This window comes from Chiloscyllium punctatum, chromosome 49 (assembly GCF_047496795.1).
Source record: "Chiloscyllium punctatum isolate Juve2018m chromosome 49, sChiPun1.3, whole genome shotgun sequence".
NCBI classification, from domain to species: domain Eukaryota; kingdom Metazoa; phylum Chordata; class Chondrichthyes; order Orectolobiformes; family Hemiscylliidae; genus Chiloscyllium; species Chiloscyllium punctatum.
Window position 1 is genome coordinate 20737011 of NC_092787.1, and position 22609 is coordinate 20759619.

Sequence of the window (22609 nt, forward strand, 5' to 3'; positions counted from 1 at the left end):
AAAACAAAACCTTCAGCATTACAGCTGAACTCAATGGTCCCTGGGCTAGAAATTTGGTAACAATCAGTGAAGAGCTATGTTTCCAATTATCCAGCAGTGATTGAGAATTGCATGTGTGTTCCTGCATTCAGTGAGGACAGAATCTGGCAAGGTTGTGATGCTCCCCACAGTGGAAAAGCTGGCCAAGGAGCAATCACTTCTATGCCTGGCATTTTTATGAACATTACCCCTGCATTCAGTCTGTGTCTCCTGCTAAGGCGGTGAGAGAATTGGCAGAACAAAACAAATCGAGTCAAACTTCATTGCTTCATCATGTTAACTGAAATTTACTCTCTGCACAACACAGTCATTATCCATTATCTGTCTTTAGTAATATCAAATAAATGAAACAAACATATTACTTGTTGAGCCACAGAAAATTCAACAGGCTTCTTTTAAATCCCCAACTGGCTCATTTTTCATTTGGCAACTTGTTAAAAGTTGCAGCCGCTTTTTCCCAATTAGCTGCAGATTTCATTCATTACCATCCTCAGCGTGGGCACAGATCCATTCAGCCCACGCCAAACCCTTGGTTTTATATTTCATCTGGGCACTTGATTAAGGACCAAGTAGATTAAAAGGGTTAGTGCTGGGCAGGGTGTAGAGGACATCAAGCGAGAGATTCAGGGGGTGAAATAAAACCAGAGAATGAAGGAGAAACTCAGCAGGTCTGGCAACGTCTGTGGGGTGAGAAATAGCTTCCAGTACAATAGGATTCTTCTTAGAAATGTCCTCACCCAGAGAGTTGGGAGCTGGTGGAATCCCCTGCCAAAGAAAGCAACTGAGGCCAAAACATTGCTTGTTTTCAAGAAGGCGTTAAGATAGAATTCTTAGGGCTAAAGGGATGAAAGGGTATGTGGAGGAAACAGGCCCAGGGGACTGAGTTGGTAGATCAGCCACAATCATATTGAATGGTGAAGCAGTTGAAACAGCCCAATGGCCTGATCCTGCTTCTATTGTCTATGTTTAACTCTGTAGGGAAAAGAGTTAGTTTTACTTCCACTTCTAACCAGACAAGGTATTTCTTCTCAATATCCTGCTTATTTTCTTGTGCCCTTCGTCTATGCCTGGAAGAGGTTTTGAAAATCCAAAGTGTCCTTGCCCAAAGCCTATGCCCAACTGTGTAGCCAAAGCAGAAACTATCCTTGAAGTTTTTACACTCTCGGGGAGGGGGGGTCCAATGGCTAGAGTGTGCATCAGACTAAGACCTGCAGCACGGGAACCAATTCCCATCCCAGCTGAGGTAGACCCCAGGTCTGAATCTACACACTAACAGAGATCACAGCACTTCACTGGGAATAATCACCAAGGGTCTAGCTTCAAGGAGGCGAGTCTCCAGGCTACTGGACCTAAATAATGACTCAACAGGGATCCAAAAATCAAACCTTGCCCCATCAGGGCCTGCATAAATCAATCACACAAGAAGGAACTCGCATCCATACCTCGGGCTCAGATTGAACTCTATGCAGGTGAGGGATTTAAAATTAGGCGCATTATATCCCTTAGACAGTGATTTACATTTGTGCATTTCCACTGTTGAAATGTGGGAAAACGCAGCTCACAGGAAGATCTCATAAAACAGTAGTGAGATAAATGAGTAGCTGTAGTGATATGAACGAGGGCCAAGCAGATGTCATTGACTAAGAGGTCCTTGATTACACATCAGGGAGGCCTGGCTGACAGGAGATTCAGAGAATCCCCTCACTCTAGGGACTGGCTCTGTGCACATGTAAATAAAGGGTGACTTGGTGACGGGATTCCAGCCTCTGTGCCGTTATTTCAGTAGTAAATCTTTATTTTCTGGTTGTATAAGTTTGGAGGAAACTTTAGATGGGGCACTGAAAACTCTCTGCTAGTCAGTGAATAACACTTCCATGATTTAAATCTTCCTCCGAATCCCCACAGCACGCAGATTGCGACCTTGGAATATTCTCTCTATTCTCAGTGGGTAACATTGGCAAGGCCAGAGTGTGTCGCCCCCCCCATCTTGAGTTGCCTTCGAACTGACTGGCTCTTTAGCCCATTTCAGAGGGTAGTGAAGAGTCGGCCACATTGCTTTGAGTCTGGAGTCACGTGTAGGCCAGACCAGGTGAGGATGGCAGTTTCCTTCCCCCAAGGACACTCATGGACCAGATGGTTTTGTATGACGATCAATATGGGGTCACCATTAGACTGGCTTTTAACTCCAGATTTCACTGAATTCAAAATGTCACAAAGTACCAATATTGGGATTTGAGTCTATGCCCACAGACCATGAACCTGGGCTCTAGATTACTAGGCCACTGACATTCCATCACCTCCTCCATGTAATCCACTTGTACACTGTCTATTGATTTGCTGAGTTGATAATCAATACTCTTCTGTCCCCAATAGAGCCAACTGACCTCCCATCTACAGCATCTACTACTTTGCAGTCAATCTCCTGCTCATACAATGCCTGAAGCATTCTCTTCCGTCTTTCTGGACGTCGTTTGAGGTTTATGAGGAAAACCTGCAAAAAAAAAAGGAAACGAAAAAAAAAAGTGAGCTTGCTTTATGCATTGCACGGGCTAAAACCTTACAAAGCTACAGCCCCACACGGCCCAACTTTTACAGATAGGTTTCCACAAAAGAAAACTCAGATTTTCGAAATGTCTTACCTCCAAACGGAGCGGCAGGAGGCAGCGGCAACAAGGAACAATTTCAAACTTTAATCGGAAGTAGGCGGAAAGAATTGTGAAACGAAAAGGCCAAGAGAAAGAAAGAGGATAAACAGAGGCAGAGATTGTCTGGATTATATTTTCTGGTTACTGTCCAATAATTGTATTTCTCTGATGTATTAGTATAATATTAATGATTATTTCAGCAGATAATGAATCCATTGGTCCAGGGAGAAATGATTTATGGGCAGCAAGACCTTAAGACCATAAGAAATAAGAACAGGAAGAGGCCATTCTGCCCCTTGAACCTGCTCCGCCATTCTAAAGGTTAACCTGAACTTGGAAAGAACACCCTCATAGCAGCACCCTCCATGTCGGAAGGTTGTAATCACAGAGTGGGCAAGAAGGAGAGGCTTCATCCAAGAACTAACATGGCCAGTGCAAGAACTGAACGTACACTATTAGCACCAATAAGCGTGACACTCCTAATCACTGCAGCTAACTGATTCGACGTTCATGGGAACACAGAGGCTACAGCAAGGAAATGGAACATGTAACACAATCAGTCAATGTTGGTCAACCAGTCAACATTGCCAGTGCATGGGAAACATCCATGGTTGCACTCACATGTTGTCTACATGCCCCAAAAATGCTTCACTAACAGAGAGACTGACATGATTAGATTCCCTACAGTATGGAAACAGGCCCTTCGGCCCAACAAGTCCACACTGACGCTCTGAAGAGTAACCCACCCAGACCCATTCCCCTACCCTATATATATATATATAATACCACTGACTATTGCGCCTAACACTATGGGCAATTTAGCATTGCCAATTCACCTAACCTGCACATCTTTGGATTGTGGTAGGAAACCAGAGCACCCGGAGGAAACCCATGCAGACACAGGGAGAATGTACATACTCCACACATTCCTGATGAAGGGCTTTTGCCCAAAATGTCGATTTTCCTGCTCCTCGGGATGCTGCCTGAACTGCTGGGCTTTTCCAGCACCGCTCTAATCCAGAATCTGGTTTCCAGCATCTGCAGTCCTTGTTTTTACCACACAGACAGTCGCCCGAGGCTGGAATCGAACCCAGGGCCCTGGTGCAGAGAGGCAGCAGTGCTAACCACTGAGCCACATGGAGCAGCAAGATGGAATGAATAATCAAGGAAGTGGCAAAAAGCACACCCAAAAGGGGGTTTCCAAGAAGACTTTTTTGAGAGTGGGCTGGTGGGGAGGTGGCATTGAGAGACAGTGGTTAAGAAAGAGATTCTTCATGAATACAGCAACAGCAGGATTAGGGAGCAGGGAAGAAGTGAGGAAGATGAACTCAGTGTAAGCACATGGGAGTCGAGAGTTAGAAGTGGAGCTGATACCGGTGTCTGTTGTAGTAGTACTGTCAACCAAAACAACCGAGAGCTCTGGGTGTGAGACCAAACCATTCCAATCCCACCAACCCAAGAGGGAAACACCAGGGGGAGGAACAGTGGGCAGGATAAGCAGGTAAGTAAAATAAAAGCAAAATACTGTGGCTGCTAGACATCTAAACCAAAAATGCTTCAGAACAACCGAAGAAGAGTCATATTAGACTTGAAATGTTAACTCCATTTCCCTCCACAGATCCTACCAGACCTGCTGAGTTTCCCCAGTACTTTCTGTTTGTTTAAGTGTGCTGCATCTAATTCCAAACATGGAGAGACCCCATCGTATCTGGATGGTACTTACTTCATCAAATATCATTTTATCCGGATACTTTGGTGGGAGATAGGTGTATCGCGATGGGTACATTGGAGGTCCATCAACTGCAAGAGGAAAGAAAAGATCTGGCTGATATTACAGCAATGTCAACAAGTTGAAGTGCCTTTGCAAAGTGAATGAATAAACTGGGTTCAGATAAACCCGGTCATATGTTTGGAATATCGATTTTTTAAACATTACTTTCTCAATGATCAGAGGTAAGTGAAGAGTACTTGGACGACTTGGGTGCACTGGGATTTATTTTAACAGTTCCCAATGGACAGGAAACAGGGATCCGTGTTGGTCAATGAGAAGTTTAAAGTACAGGAATTAATGTTAAAAAGAGATACAAAGTCAAACTTTTTTGCCCTATTTTCATCGGGGCTGGGCCGCATCAAACTAAACTTAGAAAGGGAACAACAATTTATATAGCATGAAAAGGGGACTGATTGATTGGACTATGGTTGACATTGGAAATACAGCAGGGACTGTTAACCGTCAATCTTAGCTGATTGATTCAGATCAAGTCACATGACACCAGTTACAGTCCAACAGGTTTATCTGAAATCACAAGCTTTTGGAGCATTGCCCCTTTATCAGGTGAAGTGCTGACAAAGGAGCAGCGCTCCAAAAGTTTGTAATTACAGATAAACCTGTTTGACTATAACCCGGCGTCGTGTGACTTCTGACTTTGTCCACCCCAGTCCGATACTGGCACCTCCACGTAAAAACTCAGACCACGCAGGTAGACTCTCTGATTGGTCAGGGCATTGTCAAAGATAATGCAGCTGAGATTGGCTGCGTTTGCAAAGGTGCAATATAGGAAAAACACCTCTTACCTACAAAGAACAGGGCCCTGTGTGAATAGTTATGTACTCTTTGACGAAGATTTACTTCAACTTTCCATAAGTACAAAACATACCATTATATAATCTATCAGATGGATACTGTCTATCCAATCTCTACTAGTTGCATTGAATAATCTGCATTAATTGCTATAGAATATGGTCAAGTGTATATATTGTTGCATTATAATTCTCATTAAAAAGTGCACACAATGCTTATATTTACTAATATCTACTGAGTGTTTTTTATAGTACTCTTTGAGTAAGATCATATCACTTAAAATTCAACAATATATTGTGAACATCGGAAATTGTTCTCTTACGCTGTGTGTAAGGAGATAATCAGTACATTATTTAGTAATTTGATGGAATGGTTAAAGTCAAATTCCCATCTGCTGGTCCAAAGGAGAGTCATGTTAGACTTAAAATGTTAACTCTGTTTCTCTACTCATACATGCTGCCAGAACTGCTGAGTTTCTCCAGTATTCTCTGTGTTTTATTTCAGGTCTCCAGCATCTGCATTACTTTGCTTTTACCTGTCTGCAGACTGTTCTAGCTCTCTGTTATTTTCTGTACATGTGAAGTGGGTGCATATTGTTTCTAGATTAGTCATCCATGTATCACTCAGCACCCCAAAGAAACTGATCAACATCTAAACTTGCTCTGGTAGATTGTCTTCCACAGATCTCCATTGAAGAGTTTGTGATTCCTTCCCAAAAGAACGTAGCTTGTGAAGGGCTCAGCTATTGACACTGGACGAGATTTATGCCAGGATCTAGTTTCTCAGTTGCTATGTAGCTCAATGGGCCTAACTGATCCCACGAAGCCTGACTGTAAAGGCAAGAAGAGCCCTCATCTCATCTGACATTCGTACGAAGAGCATTGAGACATTTTGCTCTGATTGAGGTGCCTTACAAACACAACTTAAGAACATAAGGAACAGAAGGCCATCTGCTCCATGGAGCCTGCTCCGCCATTCAATAAAATCCATTCGTGGACTCAGCTCCACTTACCCACCCACTCACCGTAACCCTCAATTCCTTTACTGTTCTAAAATCGACCTTTGCCTTAAAAACATCCAACGCAGTAGCCTCAACTGCTTCACTGAGCAGGGAATTACACAGATTCACAACCCTTTGGGTGAAGAAGTTCCTCCTCAACTCAGTCCCAAGTCTGCTCCCCGTTATTTGGAGGCTATGCCCTCGAGTTCTAGTTTCACCTGTCAGTGGAACGAACTCCTTTGTTTTTATCTTATCTATTCCCTTCATAATTTTACATGTTTCTATAAGATCCACAACCCCAATTCTAAAGTCCAATGAACATAATCCCAGTCTATTCAGTCTCCTCTCAACTCTGGAATCAACCGAGTGAACCTCCTCTGCACCCCCTCCAGAGCCAGTACACCCTCTCTCAAGTAAGGGGACCAAAACTGCACACAGTACTCCAGGTGTGACCTCTCCAGTACCCTATACAACTGCAACATAACCACCTTGTTTTTAAACTCCATCCCTCTAGCAATGGAGGACAATATTCCATTTGCCTTCTTAATTAGCTGCTGCACGTGCAACCAACTTTTTGTGATTTATGCAGAAGGACATCCAGCTCCCTGTGCACATCAGTTTCCTGTAATCCTTCACCATTCATATAATATTCCAGTTTGCTGTTATTCCTACCTCACATTTACCAACATTGTACTCCATCTGCCAAACCCTTGCTCATTCATAAATCCATCAACATCCCTCTACAGACTTTCGTGTCCTCTGCACACTTTGCTCTACCAGTCATCCTAGTGTCATCTGCAAACTTTGACATAATACACTTGGTCTCCAATTCTATGTAAATTGTAAACAGTTGTGGTCCCAACAAATTGCTATCTGTGGCTCATATCAGTGAAGATTATAGTGTAATGGTTCTGTGACTCAACCAGCCACCCAGACGGTCAGACTAATGGTCTGCAGGTATGAGTTGAAATCCCATCTTATCAGCTGGAAAGCCAACATTCGAATAATTACTAAATCTAAAATGTTAGTCTCATGAATACAAATCATGAAACAACTGGAATGTTGTGGCATCACATCTGCTTCAATGATCTCCTGCAGGGAGGGAGAAGTCTTCTGGTCTAGACAATGACTGACTTTTAGCTGCCCTTTGAAATGGCCCAAACAGCCACACAGTCACGTCAGACCACGAAATCCACATAGACAGTAGCAACTCAAGAAGATCCAACGCCACCTTCTAGGTGGGCACTGGGGCTGGCCAATAAGTACTGACCCAGCCAACAATGCCTACATCCCAAGAACATTCAATCAACTTCTCACTTTGTGCTATCTCTAAGCTTAGTGACAAGGTCTCTTTCATAGAATTATACAGCATGGAAACAGACCCTTAGGTCCAACTCATCCACGTCGAGCTGACCTAGCCCCATTTGACAGCATTTGGCCCATATCCCTCGGAACCCGTCCTATTGATATACCCATCCCATGTCTTTTAAATGTTGCAATTGTACCAGCCTCCACCACTTCCTCTGGCAGCTCATTCCATACATGGACCACCCTCCACAGTTATAACACAACCATTAATTTGTTGATCAACAAATGTGCTGAAAAAATAATTGACCAATGACACTGCAATTTTTAGATTACTCTTTGCCTGATTTTATAAGAAGTCTTCACACAACCTGATATACTTTTAAGTGTACAATCTATAATATATTGTACATCATTAGCTGGTTTGTTGCACCTTTCATCAGAAAGCATTTAGTTTATTGACAACATTTGTGGCCAATATTAATCATCCTAGCTTGGGTCCCTTAAGACGGACATTTAACTCAGACAAATCGAGATTTTAATTTGACAGTCCTAATTCAGGATTCCCTCTAGGTGCCGTGTATATATATGGATATAGTCACTTGTATCAACACAGAGGCCCCTGGGTCAACTCCCACAGAACCAGCTGGAGAGAGAAGCCAGCAACCCTGAATGATGTGTCTTTAAGGTGGCATACCAGGAGGTGAAGTTGGCACAGACCTGGTTCACCTTTGCTGAAGAAAGTGGTGAGTTGCTCAAAAGAGAAATGAAAAAGGAGAAATAATGAGATACAAGTTCTCTTTGAGAGGAGGTGGGCTGTCAGGAACACATCGCTGTATTTAGAGGCTGGGACGATCACGAGCTTTTCCCACCGTGTGTGTGTGTGTGTGTGTGTGTGTGTGTGTGTGTGTGTGTGTGTGTGTGTGTGTGTGTGTGTGTGTGTGTGTGTGTTTCTTTTCCCTAGGCTTGTTTCGGGACAGTGAGCTTCAGCATTGTCTTCACCATATTCTCCCAGACTCCAATCCTCTTTAGGGCGGCACGGTGGCTCAGTGGTTCGCACTGCTGCCTCACAGCGCCAGGGACCCAGGTTCAATTCTAGCCTCGGGCGACTTTCTGTGGGGAGTTTGCACATTCTCCCCGTGTCTGCGTGGGTTCCCTCCGGTTTCCTCCCACAGTCACAAAGATGTGCAGGTCAGGTGAATTGGCCATGCTAAATTGCCCATAGTACTGGATACATTAGTCAGAGGGTAATGAGTTTGGGTTACTCTTCAGAGGGTTGGTCTGGACTCGTTGGGCCGAAGGGCCTGTTTCCACACTGTGTAGGTAATCTAATCTCTCCTTATCACCTGTCCTATAACAGTTACATTGTAGAGACATACAAACTGCAGATGCTGGAATCCAAAGTAGACAAAACATGAGGCCGGAAGAACACAGCATTCCAGGCAGCGTCGGGAGGTGGAGAAGTCAATGTTTTTGGATATAACCTTTCTTCAGGACTGGATGTGGGGGTATGGGAATCTATCGATAAAGGGGAGTGGAGAGTGTGGTGAGATAGTGAGAGGTGAGCACAGGTAGTGGGTACGAGCTGGTTAGATTCACAGCCTCCTCACGAAGTCAGAGTCACTGAGACCACAAGACCATAAGAAAGAGGAACAGAAGGAGATCGTTCGACCCCTCAACCCTACTCCACTATTTAATAGGATTATGGTGGATCCGACTTTCCTCACAGCCACTTTCCCTGCAACCATCGATTCCCCGACTGATCAAGAATCTGTATATCTCAGCCTTAAACATACACAAGGACTCTGCCCCCACAGCTCTCTGTGGCAAAGAGTTCCAAAGGCTCACAATCCTCAGCGAAGAAATTCCTCCTTATCTCAGCCTTAAATTAGTACTCCTTAATTCTGAGATTATTGCACAAGATATCAGACAAAGGAGGAAACCATCAAGAGATCCACCCAATCTCCAGCTGACTGTGTAACCACTGAAGTGTAATCAGGAATCTTACTAATACACAGCAACATAAAATGCTAAAATCACAAAAGTATCTTGTCATAAGGAGCTACTGCAAGAATCGTTTTTGCCTGGTCTGAAGAGACATTCTGGATTCGAAAGGTGAACATTGTTTCCCTGTCCACAGATGCTGCCAGACCTGAGTTCCTCCAGCAAGCTCTGCATTTATTTCAGATACATACTACCTCACTTTTCTTTAGTTTGGAGTTGGTTTTCTTACACAGAGAGAGAGAGAGAGAGAGAGAGAGGGAGAGAGAGATATGTCTTTGCCCAAGAAACACAAACCCAACCAAAACAGCGTATTACTGACAGGTTACAGTGCAGTGCAGAGGGAGACTGTCCATTCAGCATTGTTCCTCTTCCATCTAAATATCTCGCTTCTTCCTCTGAAGGTGCTGACTCAAGCTCAGGTCTGTCACTCCTCTGCTACCGCGCACCTTGCTGCTTTGAGATAGGGTGCTTATAAGCCATGCCACAGTGAGGGGAACACTACGACTGAGTTGGGTCGATGTAACATCTCATTCTCCAGCAGACGTACTGCACATTAGGTGAATATACACTGGATGCTCCACCTCCCACCGCACACTCCCTTTCCTCCTCCAGACACACCAGGTCTCCTTACAGTAGCCTGTGGGTGACAGAAACGCATTCGGGTTTTGAATGAGTGAAGCTGGGGACAGAGCCAGCTAAGCGTATGAACCTCTCATCCTTTTGCCTCATTCACCTGCTCAAAAGTAACAGCAACACCATTCCAACGCATTAAGAATTAGATTCCCTACAGCCCAACAAGTCCACACCGACCCTCCAAAGACTATCCCACCCAGACCCATTTGCCCACATTTACCCCTGACTCATGCACCTAACCCATTCATCCTTGAACACTTTGGACAATTTAGCATAGCTTTGTCTATTTATCCTATCCATGCCCCTCATAATTTTGTAAACATCCATAAGGTCACCCCTCAGCCTCCGACGGTCCAGGGAAAACAGCCCCAGCCTGTTCAACCTCTCCCTATTGTTCAAATCCTCCAACCCTGGCAACATCCTTGTAAATCTTTTCTGAACCCTTTCAAGTTTCACAACATATTTCTGATAGGAAGGAGACCAGAATCGCACGCAATATTCCAACGGTGGCCTAACCAATGTCTTGTACAGCCGCAACATGACCTCCCAACTCCTGTACTCAATACTCTGACCAATAAAGGAAAGCATACCAAACGCCTTCTTCACCATCCTATCTCCCTGTGGCTCCACTTTCAAGGAGCTATGAACCTGCACTCCAAGGTCTTTTTGTTCAGCAACACTCCCTAGGACCTTACCATTAAATGTATAAGTCCTGCTAAGATTTGCTTTTCCAAAATGCAACACCTCACATTTATCTAAATTTCTTGATCAAATGGTCACTTCTCAGCCCATTGGCCCATCTAATCATGATCCTGTTGTAATCTGAGTTAACCTTCACTGTCCACTACACCTCCAATTTTGGTGTCATCTGCAAACTTACTAACTACACCTCTTATGCTCACATCCAAATCATTTAGAAAAATGACAAAAAGTACTAGACCCAGCATTGATCCCTGTGGCACTCCACTGGTCACAGGCCTCCAGTCTGAAATACAACCCTCCACCACCACCCTCTGTCTTCTACCTTTGAGCCAGTTCTATATCCAAATGGCTAGTTCTCCCTGTATTCCATGAGATCTAACCTTGCTCATCAGTCTCCCATGGGGAACCTTGTCGAACACCTTACTGAAGTCCATATAGATCACATCTACTGCTCTGCCCTCATCAATCTTCTTTGTTACTTCTTCAAAAATCTCAATCAAGTTTATGAGACATGATTTCCCATGCAAAAAGCCATGTTGACTATCCCTAATCAGTCCTTGCCTTTCCAAATACATGTACATCCTGTCCCTCAGGATTCCCTCCAACAACTTGCCCACCACCAACATTAGGATCACTGGTCTATAGTTCCCTGGCTTGTCCTTACCACCCTTCTTAAACAGTGGCACCACATTTGCCAACCTCCAGTCTTCCGGCACCTCACCTGTGACTATCGATGATACAAATATCTCAGCAAGTGGCCCAGCAATCACTTCTCTAGCTTTCCACAGAGTTCTAGGGTACACCTGATCAGGTCCTGGGGATTCATCTATTTTTATGCATTTCAAGACATCCAGTACTTCCTCCTCTGTAATGTGGACATTTTTCAAGATGTCGCCATCTATTTCCCTACGTTCGATATCTTCCATGTTCTTCTCTACAGTAAAAATATCAATCCTCAGTACAGCTGTAATGCAATCCCTTATCAAAAATGCCACTCCCTCTCCTCTCTTGCCTCCCTTTCTATCCTTCTTGTAGCATTTGTATCCTGGAACATTAAGCTGCCAGTCCTGCCCATCCCTGAGCCATGTTTCTGTAATTGCTATGATATCCCAGTCCCATGTTCCTAACCATGTCCTGAGTTAATCTGCCTTCCCTGTTAGGCCCCTTGCATTGAAATAAATGCAGTTTAATTTATTAGTCCTACCTTGTTCCTGCCTGCCCTGACTGTTTGACTCGCTTCTTTTCTTAAATGTACCAGTTGATCTCTTTCCTCACTATCTCGCTGGGTCCCACCCCCCAACCTTACTAGTTTAAATCCTCCTGAGCTGCTCTCTCAAATCTCCCTACCAGTATATTAGTTCCCTTCCAATTCAGGTGCAATCCGTCCTTCTTGTGCAGGTCACTTCTACCTCAGAAGCAATTCCAATGATCCAGAAATGATCCAGAATTCTTCTCCCATAGACCAGCTTCTCAACCACGCATTCATCTGCTCTATCCTCCTATTCCTGCCCTCACTAGCTCATAGCACCGTGAGTAACCCAGACATTACTACTCTCAAGGATCTCCTTTTTAAATTCCTGCCTAACTCTCTGTAATCTCTCTTCAGAATCTCAACCTTTTCCCTTCCTATGTCATTGGTTCCAATGAGTACAATGACCTCCTGCTGGTCCCTCTCCCCTTTGAGACCATTCTGCACTCTCTCTGAGATGTCCTTGATCCTGGTACCGGGGGGGCAACACACCATTCTGATTTTGCACTGCTGGCCACAGAAAGATCTGTCTAGAGAGTGTCCTGACACAACTGATCTCTTGGAACCCAACGTACTCCTCATTGCATTAGAGCCTGTCTCAATACTAGAAACTTGGCTGTTCGTGCGACATTCCCCCAAGAATCCAACACCCCCTACATTTTACAAAACAGCATACTTGTTTGAAATGGGGATAGCCACAGAAGACTCCTGCACTACCTACCTACCTCTCTTACCTTTCCAGGAGTTAACCCATATATAATGACTGTATCTGCAACTTTCCTCTCTTCCTACAACTGCCATCCATTACACCCCCTTGCTCTTGTAAATTCCTCATTGCCCTTAACTGTCTCTCCAATCAATCCATTCGATCTAATAGGACTCACAACCAATGGCATTTATTGCAGATGTAATCCTCAGTAACAGGTAAACTTTCCCTAAACTCCCACATTTGACAAGAAGAGCATATCGCTCTACTAAAGGACATTTTTGCTCCTTCCAATCTGCACACCCAGAAATTAGCACTGTCTTATTCCCCGACAAAACACTGCTCCAGGCTAACATAATACTTATGGATTATATTTTTAAGTTTAATCAAGAGACATATCTCAATAAAACACAAAGAACCCACTCTGCTCACTACTGCAGACTTTCTGCAAGACCATGTTTAAAATATTCACTCTCTGTTTCTGTGCTGTGACCTCTCCCAAACAGGTTCCTTTAAGGTTAGTTGTGAATGACTCTTGCTTGTTAAAATTGTAAATTTAATTTGTGTTCCTGACTAATTATTGGTGACTGTATTAAATGTAATTAAATATGGAAAGGACCTTTAAAATTTAAAGGAAGTTGTCATTTCTTTTGCACTTTATTTCTGTGATCTGAGAGATTCTTTCATTAAAATAGATTCATTTATTTATATTTGTCAATATATATAAGCCTATTTATCAGACATATTCACTGATAACACACATCCTCTTTGGTGTCAGCCAATGCAGCCTCATAACAATCAGTAACAGGAGCAAGGAAGTGAAGTGAGCAAAAACTCTTCGACCCTCAGAGTGGTTCCGGGATGGAATACACTGCCTGACAGCGTGTTGAAAGGAGGTTCAATCAAAGCACTCAGGAGGGAATTAGATTGTTATCCGAAAACGAACAGGGTGCAGGGTGATGGAGAGAATGAGACCAGGTGAATTGTTCATTTGGAGAGTCGGCACAGACAATGAACTGAGTAGCTTTCTCCTGCACTGAAACAACTCTATGATGTTAATCAAAGTTTCCAATACAGCTTCAAACACGTTTAGACATACTTTTGCAAAGAAGGCAGTGATAGACATTCCTTAGACATTCTTTCCATCCTAGCACCTTGCCAGCAGCAGCAGGGAGAGCAAGTGGCATTTTTGGAAATTACACCACCATCGAGTGAAGATGACACGAGTGAGGGTGGGCTCTCTCTCTTTCCATTCTCTCTCTCTCTCACTCTCTCTCTCTCTCTCTCTCTCCCGGCTCTTGCTATGGTGAAACTACTCTCAAATTACACTGTACCCTCATTAAAACTACTCTCAAACCACATTGTACCCTCACTCAAACTACTCACAAACTACACTGTACCCTGGCTAAAACAACTCTCAAACCACACTGTACCCTGGCTCAAAGTACTCACAAACTACGCTGTACCCTCACGCAAACTACTCTCAAACCACACTGTACCCTGGCTCTAACTACTCTCAAACTACACTGTACCCGCGCTCAAACTACTCTTAAACCACACTGTCCCCTCTCTCAAACTACTCTCAAACCACACTGTACCCTCGCTCAAACTACTCTCAAACCGCACTGTACCTTGGCTCAAACTACTCTCAAACCACACTGTACCCTGGCTCAAAATACTCTCCAACCACACTGTACCCTGGCACAAACTACTCTCAAACCGCACTGTACCCTCGTTCAAACTACTCTCAAACCACTCAGTACCCTGGCTCAAACTACTCTCAAACTACACTGAACCCTCATTCAAACTACTCTCAAACCACACTGTAACCTCGTTCAAACTACTCTCAAACCGCACTGTACCCTCACTCAAACTACTTTCAAACCACACTATACCCTCGTTCAAACTACTCTCAAACCACACTGTACCCTCGCTCAAACTACTCTCAAACTACACTGTACCCTGGCGCAAACTACTCTCAAATTACACTGTACCCTCGTTAAAACTACTCTCAAACCACATTGTACCCTCGCTCAAACTACTCTCAAACCACACTGTACCCTGGCTCAAAGTACTCACAAACTACACTGTACCCTCACGCAAACTACTCTCAAACCACACTGTACTCTCGCTCAAACTACTCTCAAACCACACTGTACCCTGGCTCTAACTACTCTCAAACCACACTGTACCCTCGCTTAAACTACTCTCAAACCACACTGTACCCTCGCTCAAACTCCTCCCAAACTGCACTGCACCCTCGCTCAAATTACTCTCAAACTACAGTGTACCCTGGCTCTAACTACTCACAAACTACACTGTACCCTTCTTCAAACTACCCACAAACTACACTGTAACCTTGCGCAAACTACTCTGAAACCACCCTGTACCCTGGCTCAAACTACTCTCAAACCGCACTGTACCCTGGCTCAAACCCCTCACACACCACCATGTACCCTCGCTTGATCTTCTCCGAAACCACCCTGTACCCGGGATCAAACTACTCACAAACCACACTGTACCCTCAATCAAACTACTCTCAAACTATACTATAACCTGGTCCAAACTACTCACAAACCACACTGTACCTTGGCTTAAACTACTCTCAAACCACACTGTACCCTCGTTCAAACTACTCACAAACCACACTGTACCCTCGCTCAAACTACTCTCAAACTACACTGTACCCTGGCTCAAACTACTCTCAAACTACACTGTACCCTGGCTCAAACTACTCTCAAACTACAGTGTACCCTGGCTCTAACTACTCTCAAACCACACTGTACCCTCGCTCAAACGACTCTCAAACCGCACTGCACCCTCGCTCAAACTACTCTCAAACCGCACTGCACCCTCACTCAAACCACTCACAAACTACACTGTAACCTCGCGCAAACTACTCTGAAACCACCCTGTACCCTGGCTCAAACTACTCTCAAACCGCACTGTACCCTGGCTCAAACCCCTCACAAACCACCATGTACCCTCGCTTGATCTTCTCCTAAACCACACTGTACCCTGGCTCAAACTACTCACAAACCACACTGTACCCTCAATCAAACTACTCTCAAACCACCCTGTACCCTGGCTCAAACTACTCTCAAACCGCACTGTACCCTGGCTCAAACCCCTCACAAACCACCATGTACCCTCGCTTGATCTTGTCCGAAACCACCCTGTACCCGGGATCAAACTACTCACAAACCACACTGTACCCTCAATCAAAATACTCTCAATCTATACTATAACCTGGTCCAAACTACTCACAAACCACACTGTACCTTGGCTTAAACTACTCTCAAACCACACTGTACCCTCGTTCAAACTACTCACAAACCACACTGTACCCTGGCTCAAACTACTCTCAAACCACACTGTACCCTGGCTCAAACTACTCTCAAACTACACTGTACCCTGGCTCAAACTACTCTCAAACTACACTGTACCCTCGCTCAAACTACTCTCAAACCACACTGTACCCTGGCTCAAACTACTCTCAAACCACACAGTACTCTGGCTCAAACTACTCTCAAACTACACTGTACCCTCGCTCGAACTACTCTCAAACCACACTGTACCCTGGCTCAAACTACTCTCAAACCACACCGTACCCTGGCTCAAATTACTCTCCAACCACACTGTACCCTGGCACAAACTACGCTCAAACAGCACTGTACCCTCGTTCAAACTACTCTCAAACCACTCAGTACCCAGGCTCAAACCTCTCTCAAATCACACTGTACCCTTGCTCAAACAACTCTCAAACCGCACTGCACCCTCGCTCAAACTACTCGCAAACCACAATGTACCCTCGCTCAAACTACTCTCAAACCGCACTGTACCTTGGCTCAAACTACTCTCAAACCACACTGTACCCTCGCTCAAACTACTCTCAAACCACCCTGTACCCTGGCTCAAGCTACTGTCAAACCACACTGTGCCCTGGCTCAAAATATTCTCCAACCGCACTGTACCCTCGTTCAAACTACTCTCAAACCACACTGTACCCTCGTTCAAACTACTCTCAAACCACACTGTACCCTCGCTCAAACTACTCTCAAACTACACTGTACCCTGGCGCAAACTACTCTCAAATTACACTGTACCCTCGTTAAAACGACTCTCAAACCACACTGTACACAGGCTCAAAGTATGATCAAACCACATTGTACCCTCGCTCAAACTACTCACAAACTACACTGTACCCTGGCTAAAACAACTCTCAAACCACACTGTACCCTGGCTCAAACTACTCTCAAACTACACTGTACCCTCGCGCAAACTACTCACAAACTACACTGTACCCTCGCGCAAACTACTCACAAACCACACTGTACCCTCAATCAAACTACTCACAATCTATACTATAACCTGGTCCAAACTACTCACAAACCACACTGTACCTTGGCTTAAATACTCTCAAACCACATTGTACCCTCGCTTAAACTACTCTCCAACCACACTGTACCCTCGTTCAAACTACTCTCAAACCACACTGTACCCTCGTTCAAACTACTCTCAAACCACACTGTACCCTCGCTCAAACTACTCTCAAACTACACTGTACCCTGGCGCAAACTACTCTCAAATTACACTGTACCCTCGTTAAAACGACTCTCAAACCACATTGTACACAGGCTCAAAGTATGATCAAACCACATTGTACCCTCGCTCAAACTACTCTCAAACCACACTGTACCCTGGCTAAAACAACTCTCAAACCACACTGTACCCTGGCTCAAACTACTCTCAAACCACACTGCACCCTCGCTCAAACTACTCTCAATCTATACTGTACCCTGGCTCAAACTACTCTCAAACCACACTGCACCCTCGCTCAAACTACTCACAAACCACACTGTACCCTGGCTCAAACTACTCTCAAACCACACTGCACCCTCGCTCAAACTACTCACAAACCACACTGCACCCTCGCTCAAACTACTCACAAACCACACTGTACCCTGTCTCAAACTACTCTCAAACCACACTGCACCCTCGCTCAAACTACTCACAAACCACACTGCACCCTCGCTCAAACTACTCACAAACTACACTGTACCCTGGCTCAAACTACTCTCAAACCACACTGTAACCTCGCGCAAACTACTCTCAAACCACACTGTACCCTGGCACAAACTACTCTCAAACCGCACTGTACCCTCGTTCAAACTACTCTCAAACCACACTGTAACCTCGCGGAAACTACTCACAAACTACACTGTAACCTCGCGCAAACTACTCACAAACCACACTGTACCCTGGCTCAAGCTACTCACAAACTACACTGTACCCTCAATCAAACTACTCACAATCTATACTATAACCTGGTCCAAACTACTCACAAACCACACTGTACCTTGGCTTAAATACTCTCAAACCACATTGTACCCTCGCTTAAACTACTCTCAAACCACACTGTACCCTCGCTCAAACTACTCTCCAACCACACTGTACCCTCGCTCAAACTACTCTCCAACCACACTGTACCCTCGCTCAAACTACTCTCAAACCACACTGTACCCGGGCTCAAACTACTCTCAAACCGCACTGTACCCTGGCTCAAACTACTCTCAATCTATACTGTACCCTGGCTCAAACTACTCTCAATCTATACTGTACCCTGGCTCAAACTACTCTCAAACTATATTGTACCCTCACTCAAACTATTCACAAACTACACTGTAACCTCGCGCAAACTACTCACAAACTACACTCTTCCCTCGTGCAAACTACTCTGAAACCACCCTGTACTCTGGCTCAAACCCCTCACAAACCACACTGTACCCTCGCTTGATCTTATCCGAAACCACCCTGTACCCGGGCTCAAACTACTCACAAACCACACTGTACCCTCAATCAAACTACTCTCAAACCACACTGTACCCTCGCTCAAACTACTCTCAAACCACACTGTACCCTCGCTCAAACTACTCACAAACCACACTGTACCCTCAATCAAACTACTCACAATCTATACTATAACCTGGTCCAAACTACTCACAAACCACACTGTACCTTGGCTTAAACTACTCACAAACCACACTGTACCCTCGCTCAAACTACTCTCAAACCACATTGTACCCTCGCTCAAACTACTCTCAAACCACACTGTACCCTCGCTCAAACTACTCTCAAACCACACTGTACCCGGGCTCAAACTACTCTCAAACCGCACTGTACCCTGGCTCAAACTACTCTCAATCTATACTGTACCCTGGCTCAAACTACTCTCAAACTATATTGTACCCTCACTCAAACTATTCACAAACTACACTGTACCCTCGCGCAAACTACTCACAAACTACACTCTTCCCTCGCGCAAACGACTCTGAAACCACCCTGTACCCTGGCTCAAACTACTCTCAAACCGCACTGTACTCTGGCTCAAACCCCTCACAAACCACCATGTACCCTCGCTTGATCTTCTCCGAAACCACCCTGTACCCGGGCTCAAACTACTCTCAAACCACACCGTACCCTGGCTCAAACTACTCTCAAACCACACTGTACCTTGGCTCAAACTACTCTCAATCTATACTGTACCTTGGCTCAAACTACTCTCAATCTATACTGTACGCTGGCTCAAACTACTCTCAAACCACCTGTACCTTGGCTCAAACCTCTCTCAAACCACCCTGTACCCTGGCTCAAACTACTCTCAATCTATACTGTACCCTCGCTCAAACTACTCTCAAACCACACTGTACCCTGGCTCAAACTACTCTCAAACTACACTGTACCCTCGCTCGAACTACTCTCAAACCACACCGTACCCTGGCTCAAACTACTCTCAAACCACACTGTGCCCTGGCTCAAACTACTCTCAAATTACACTGTACCCTCGCTCGAACTACTCTCAAACCACACTGTACCCTGGCTCAAACTACTCTCAAACCACACCGTACCCTGGCTCAAACTACTCTCAAACCACACTGTATCCTGGCTCAAACTACTCTCAAACCACACTGTATCCTCGTTCATACTACTCTCAAACCACACTGTACCCAACTAACGTGTTGGTATCAACCTGAGCTACAAATCTTGTCAAAACGCACTAACAGGTATGGGTGCGATACTCTAAATCTGGCCTGGAAATGGAAAACTAATGCCATCTGACAGAGCGCCACCCGTGAACAGCTGTACTTCCTGCACCGATGCCTCCGAAAACAGGTACTCCCTAAATGTCCTAAGTACAAACCTCCCACTTGCCAAAAGAATAGTCGAGGAAAATGGCTGCCGATTGCTTCGATAAATGATTAATGATGCCCACAACAGCCTCTCTAAATGCAACCAGAAAATATTTTGCCTAAAATCTTTACTCACTAATGCAACAGACCATGAATGGACAGCCACATTACAACAAGCCATAAATATTAGACAGCGACAAACACAGAAATTGAAAAAACTAGGCCTGCCGAGATAATTAAACAAACCTTTCACAAAATAGCAACACTGACAACACAGAAGCATGGACAAAAAAAACTTATCTGACCGACCTTCAGCAGACACTGAAAACGCCGTCTTCATAAGAGGATTAAATTACAACTTCCAGGAAGCGGACAAGAAAGATTTCTTAGCCGCATTAGAAACAACACTGAAAGACAACCAGCTCACAGAAGAAACCCAGCCAATTATCAGACAGGTTGTTGCACCGACATTAAGCAGGAAAAACGAAGGAAACACACTCAATACTAGGAAAGGAAAGCACTAAAAAGACCAAAAAAACATAACAACATTGTTATCCTACCTGCAGACAAAGAATGCTTGACAGTCATTTTAAATCAAAGAGACTATACTGAAAAAGCAAATGCACTACTTACAAATACCAACACTTATCATCAAGTTGTGATAGACCCGACCCCACAACTCGAGAACCAAATCACAGCCCAACACAAAAAAACTTCAGAAATCTGGAGAAATAAATAAGACCGACTTCCAAAAAATGAAACCAGCTGGGTCCAACACACTACACTTCAACAGATTACCCAAAATTCACAAACCAGGAGCCCCCCTCAGACCCATAGTCTCACCACCTGGAACACCAACTTACAGACTGGCCAAGGAGCTACACCAAAGACTAAAACACTTAGTAGAAGACTCACCCCCACTCCATCCACTCCATCCAAGAATTCCTGAAGACCATCAAAGAAACCAAGATAGAAGAGGATGGAAGAATGGTCTCCTTTGATGTAACAGCCCTGTTCACATCCATCAACATCAACTTGGCCAAGGAAACACTGACTACACTATTAGAAGACCCAAAGACACATACACCAAACACCACCAACTTCATCAACAAGGACAGTATTATCCAGCTAGTGGACTTATGCCTTACCATCCACCTCACCTTCAACAACAAATGGAACACCATGGGATCTCTGATATCAGGGTTCTTAGTAGAGGCAGTAATGCGGAGACTCGAACAAACAGCTCTGCCAACCATCCAACCGAAAATCTGGGTCCGCTACGTGGATGACACCTTTGTTATCACTAAACGAAACAAATTCGAGGAAACCTTCAAGACCATCAGTAATACACTTACTGGCATCAAATTCACTAAAGAGGAGGAAAACAACAAACAACTGCCATTTCTCGATGTCACAGTTGAGCAAGCAGCCAATGGGGAGCTTCAAATCAGCATCTACAGAAAAACAACACAAACGGGCCAAATACTGAACTACAGAAGCAATCATCCCAACGCCCACAAAGGAAGCTGTCTCAAAACATCACTTCAACGAGCCACCACACAGTGCAGCACAGAGGAACTACGCAGAGCAGAGGAAAGTCATCTATATTGTGTATTCAAAAAAGAACGGGTACCCAATGAACACAGTCCGCTGATTTCTGAGCAACAAACCCAAACAAGCAGACAAAACACATCCAGAAACCCTAGTCACTCTCCTCTACATCAAAGACATCTTGGAAATGACTGCTGGATGACTCAGATTACTACCTGGGCTCTAAAAAGGGGAACTGAACTTGCAGCTTCGTTCTAAGCATTGCAAACCAAGGTAAGATACCTGATTCGTGACAAACCACTCAGGGTTACACTTGTGACCAATGGGCTTTAAAGCCACTGGCAGGAAACAATGGAGAAGCAAACATTTTGTCCATTAATAGGAGATCACAACTGAGCAGAAAATCAGGGGCAACTTCCCACAGGATGGCACTTGGGAGAAATATATCAACAAAATGACCGTCACCAGTGCCGGTGAAATACAGAACATCTCAAGGAAAGCAAGCATTGGCCAGTCCCTCTTCTTTTATACGACCACAAGGGATAGGAGCAGAAGGAGGACATTCAGCCCACTGAGTCTGCACCACCAATGAGATGGTGATCCGATAATCCTCAACTCCACTTTCCTGGCTGTTCTCCAGAACCCTGGATTCCTGTACTGATCAAACAGCTGCCTACCTCAGCCTTCAACAGACTTAATGACTGGGCTTCTGTAGTAAACAGTTCCCACAGATTCATTCTCGTCTGAGAGAAGGAATTCCTCCTCATTATTGTAAATTACATATACAACGTTTGTTCAGATAGATTAATACTGAAAGCAGCTTCTACAAAACTCAAGGGAATTCTAGACAACTGATATTTACACATGGTAATATTTAAGAGTACCCGACCCTGCAATTTTTTATTTAATTCTGAAGAAATTCTTGAGTGTCATTCAATGCAGCCAGTCTCCAATTGCACATAATCACTGAGATAATAAAGTTTCATGGCTTTTGTTTTGTTTAT

General features: G+C 44.4%; 1 protein-coding gene across 2 annotated transcripts in view; it reads right to left on the minus strand.

The window, feature by feature from the left end:
• Nucleotides 1-22609, minus strand: part of cercam (cerebral endothelial cell adhesion molecule) — a 118511-nt gene that overhangs the window by 45863 nt on the left and 50039 nt on the right. For both annotated transcript variants that reach the window (XM_072565788.1, XM_072565789.1), the window contains exons 7-8: nucleotides 4408-4484; nucleotides 2424-2530 (exon numbers count right to left, since the gene is read on the minus strand). In XM_072565788.1, coding sequence (XP_072421889.1) covers nucleotides 2424-2530; nucleotides 4408-4484 — 184 coding nt within the window. The remainder of the gene's footprint in view (nucleotides 1-2423; nucleotides 2531-4407; nucleotides 4485-22609) is intronic.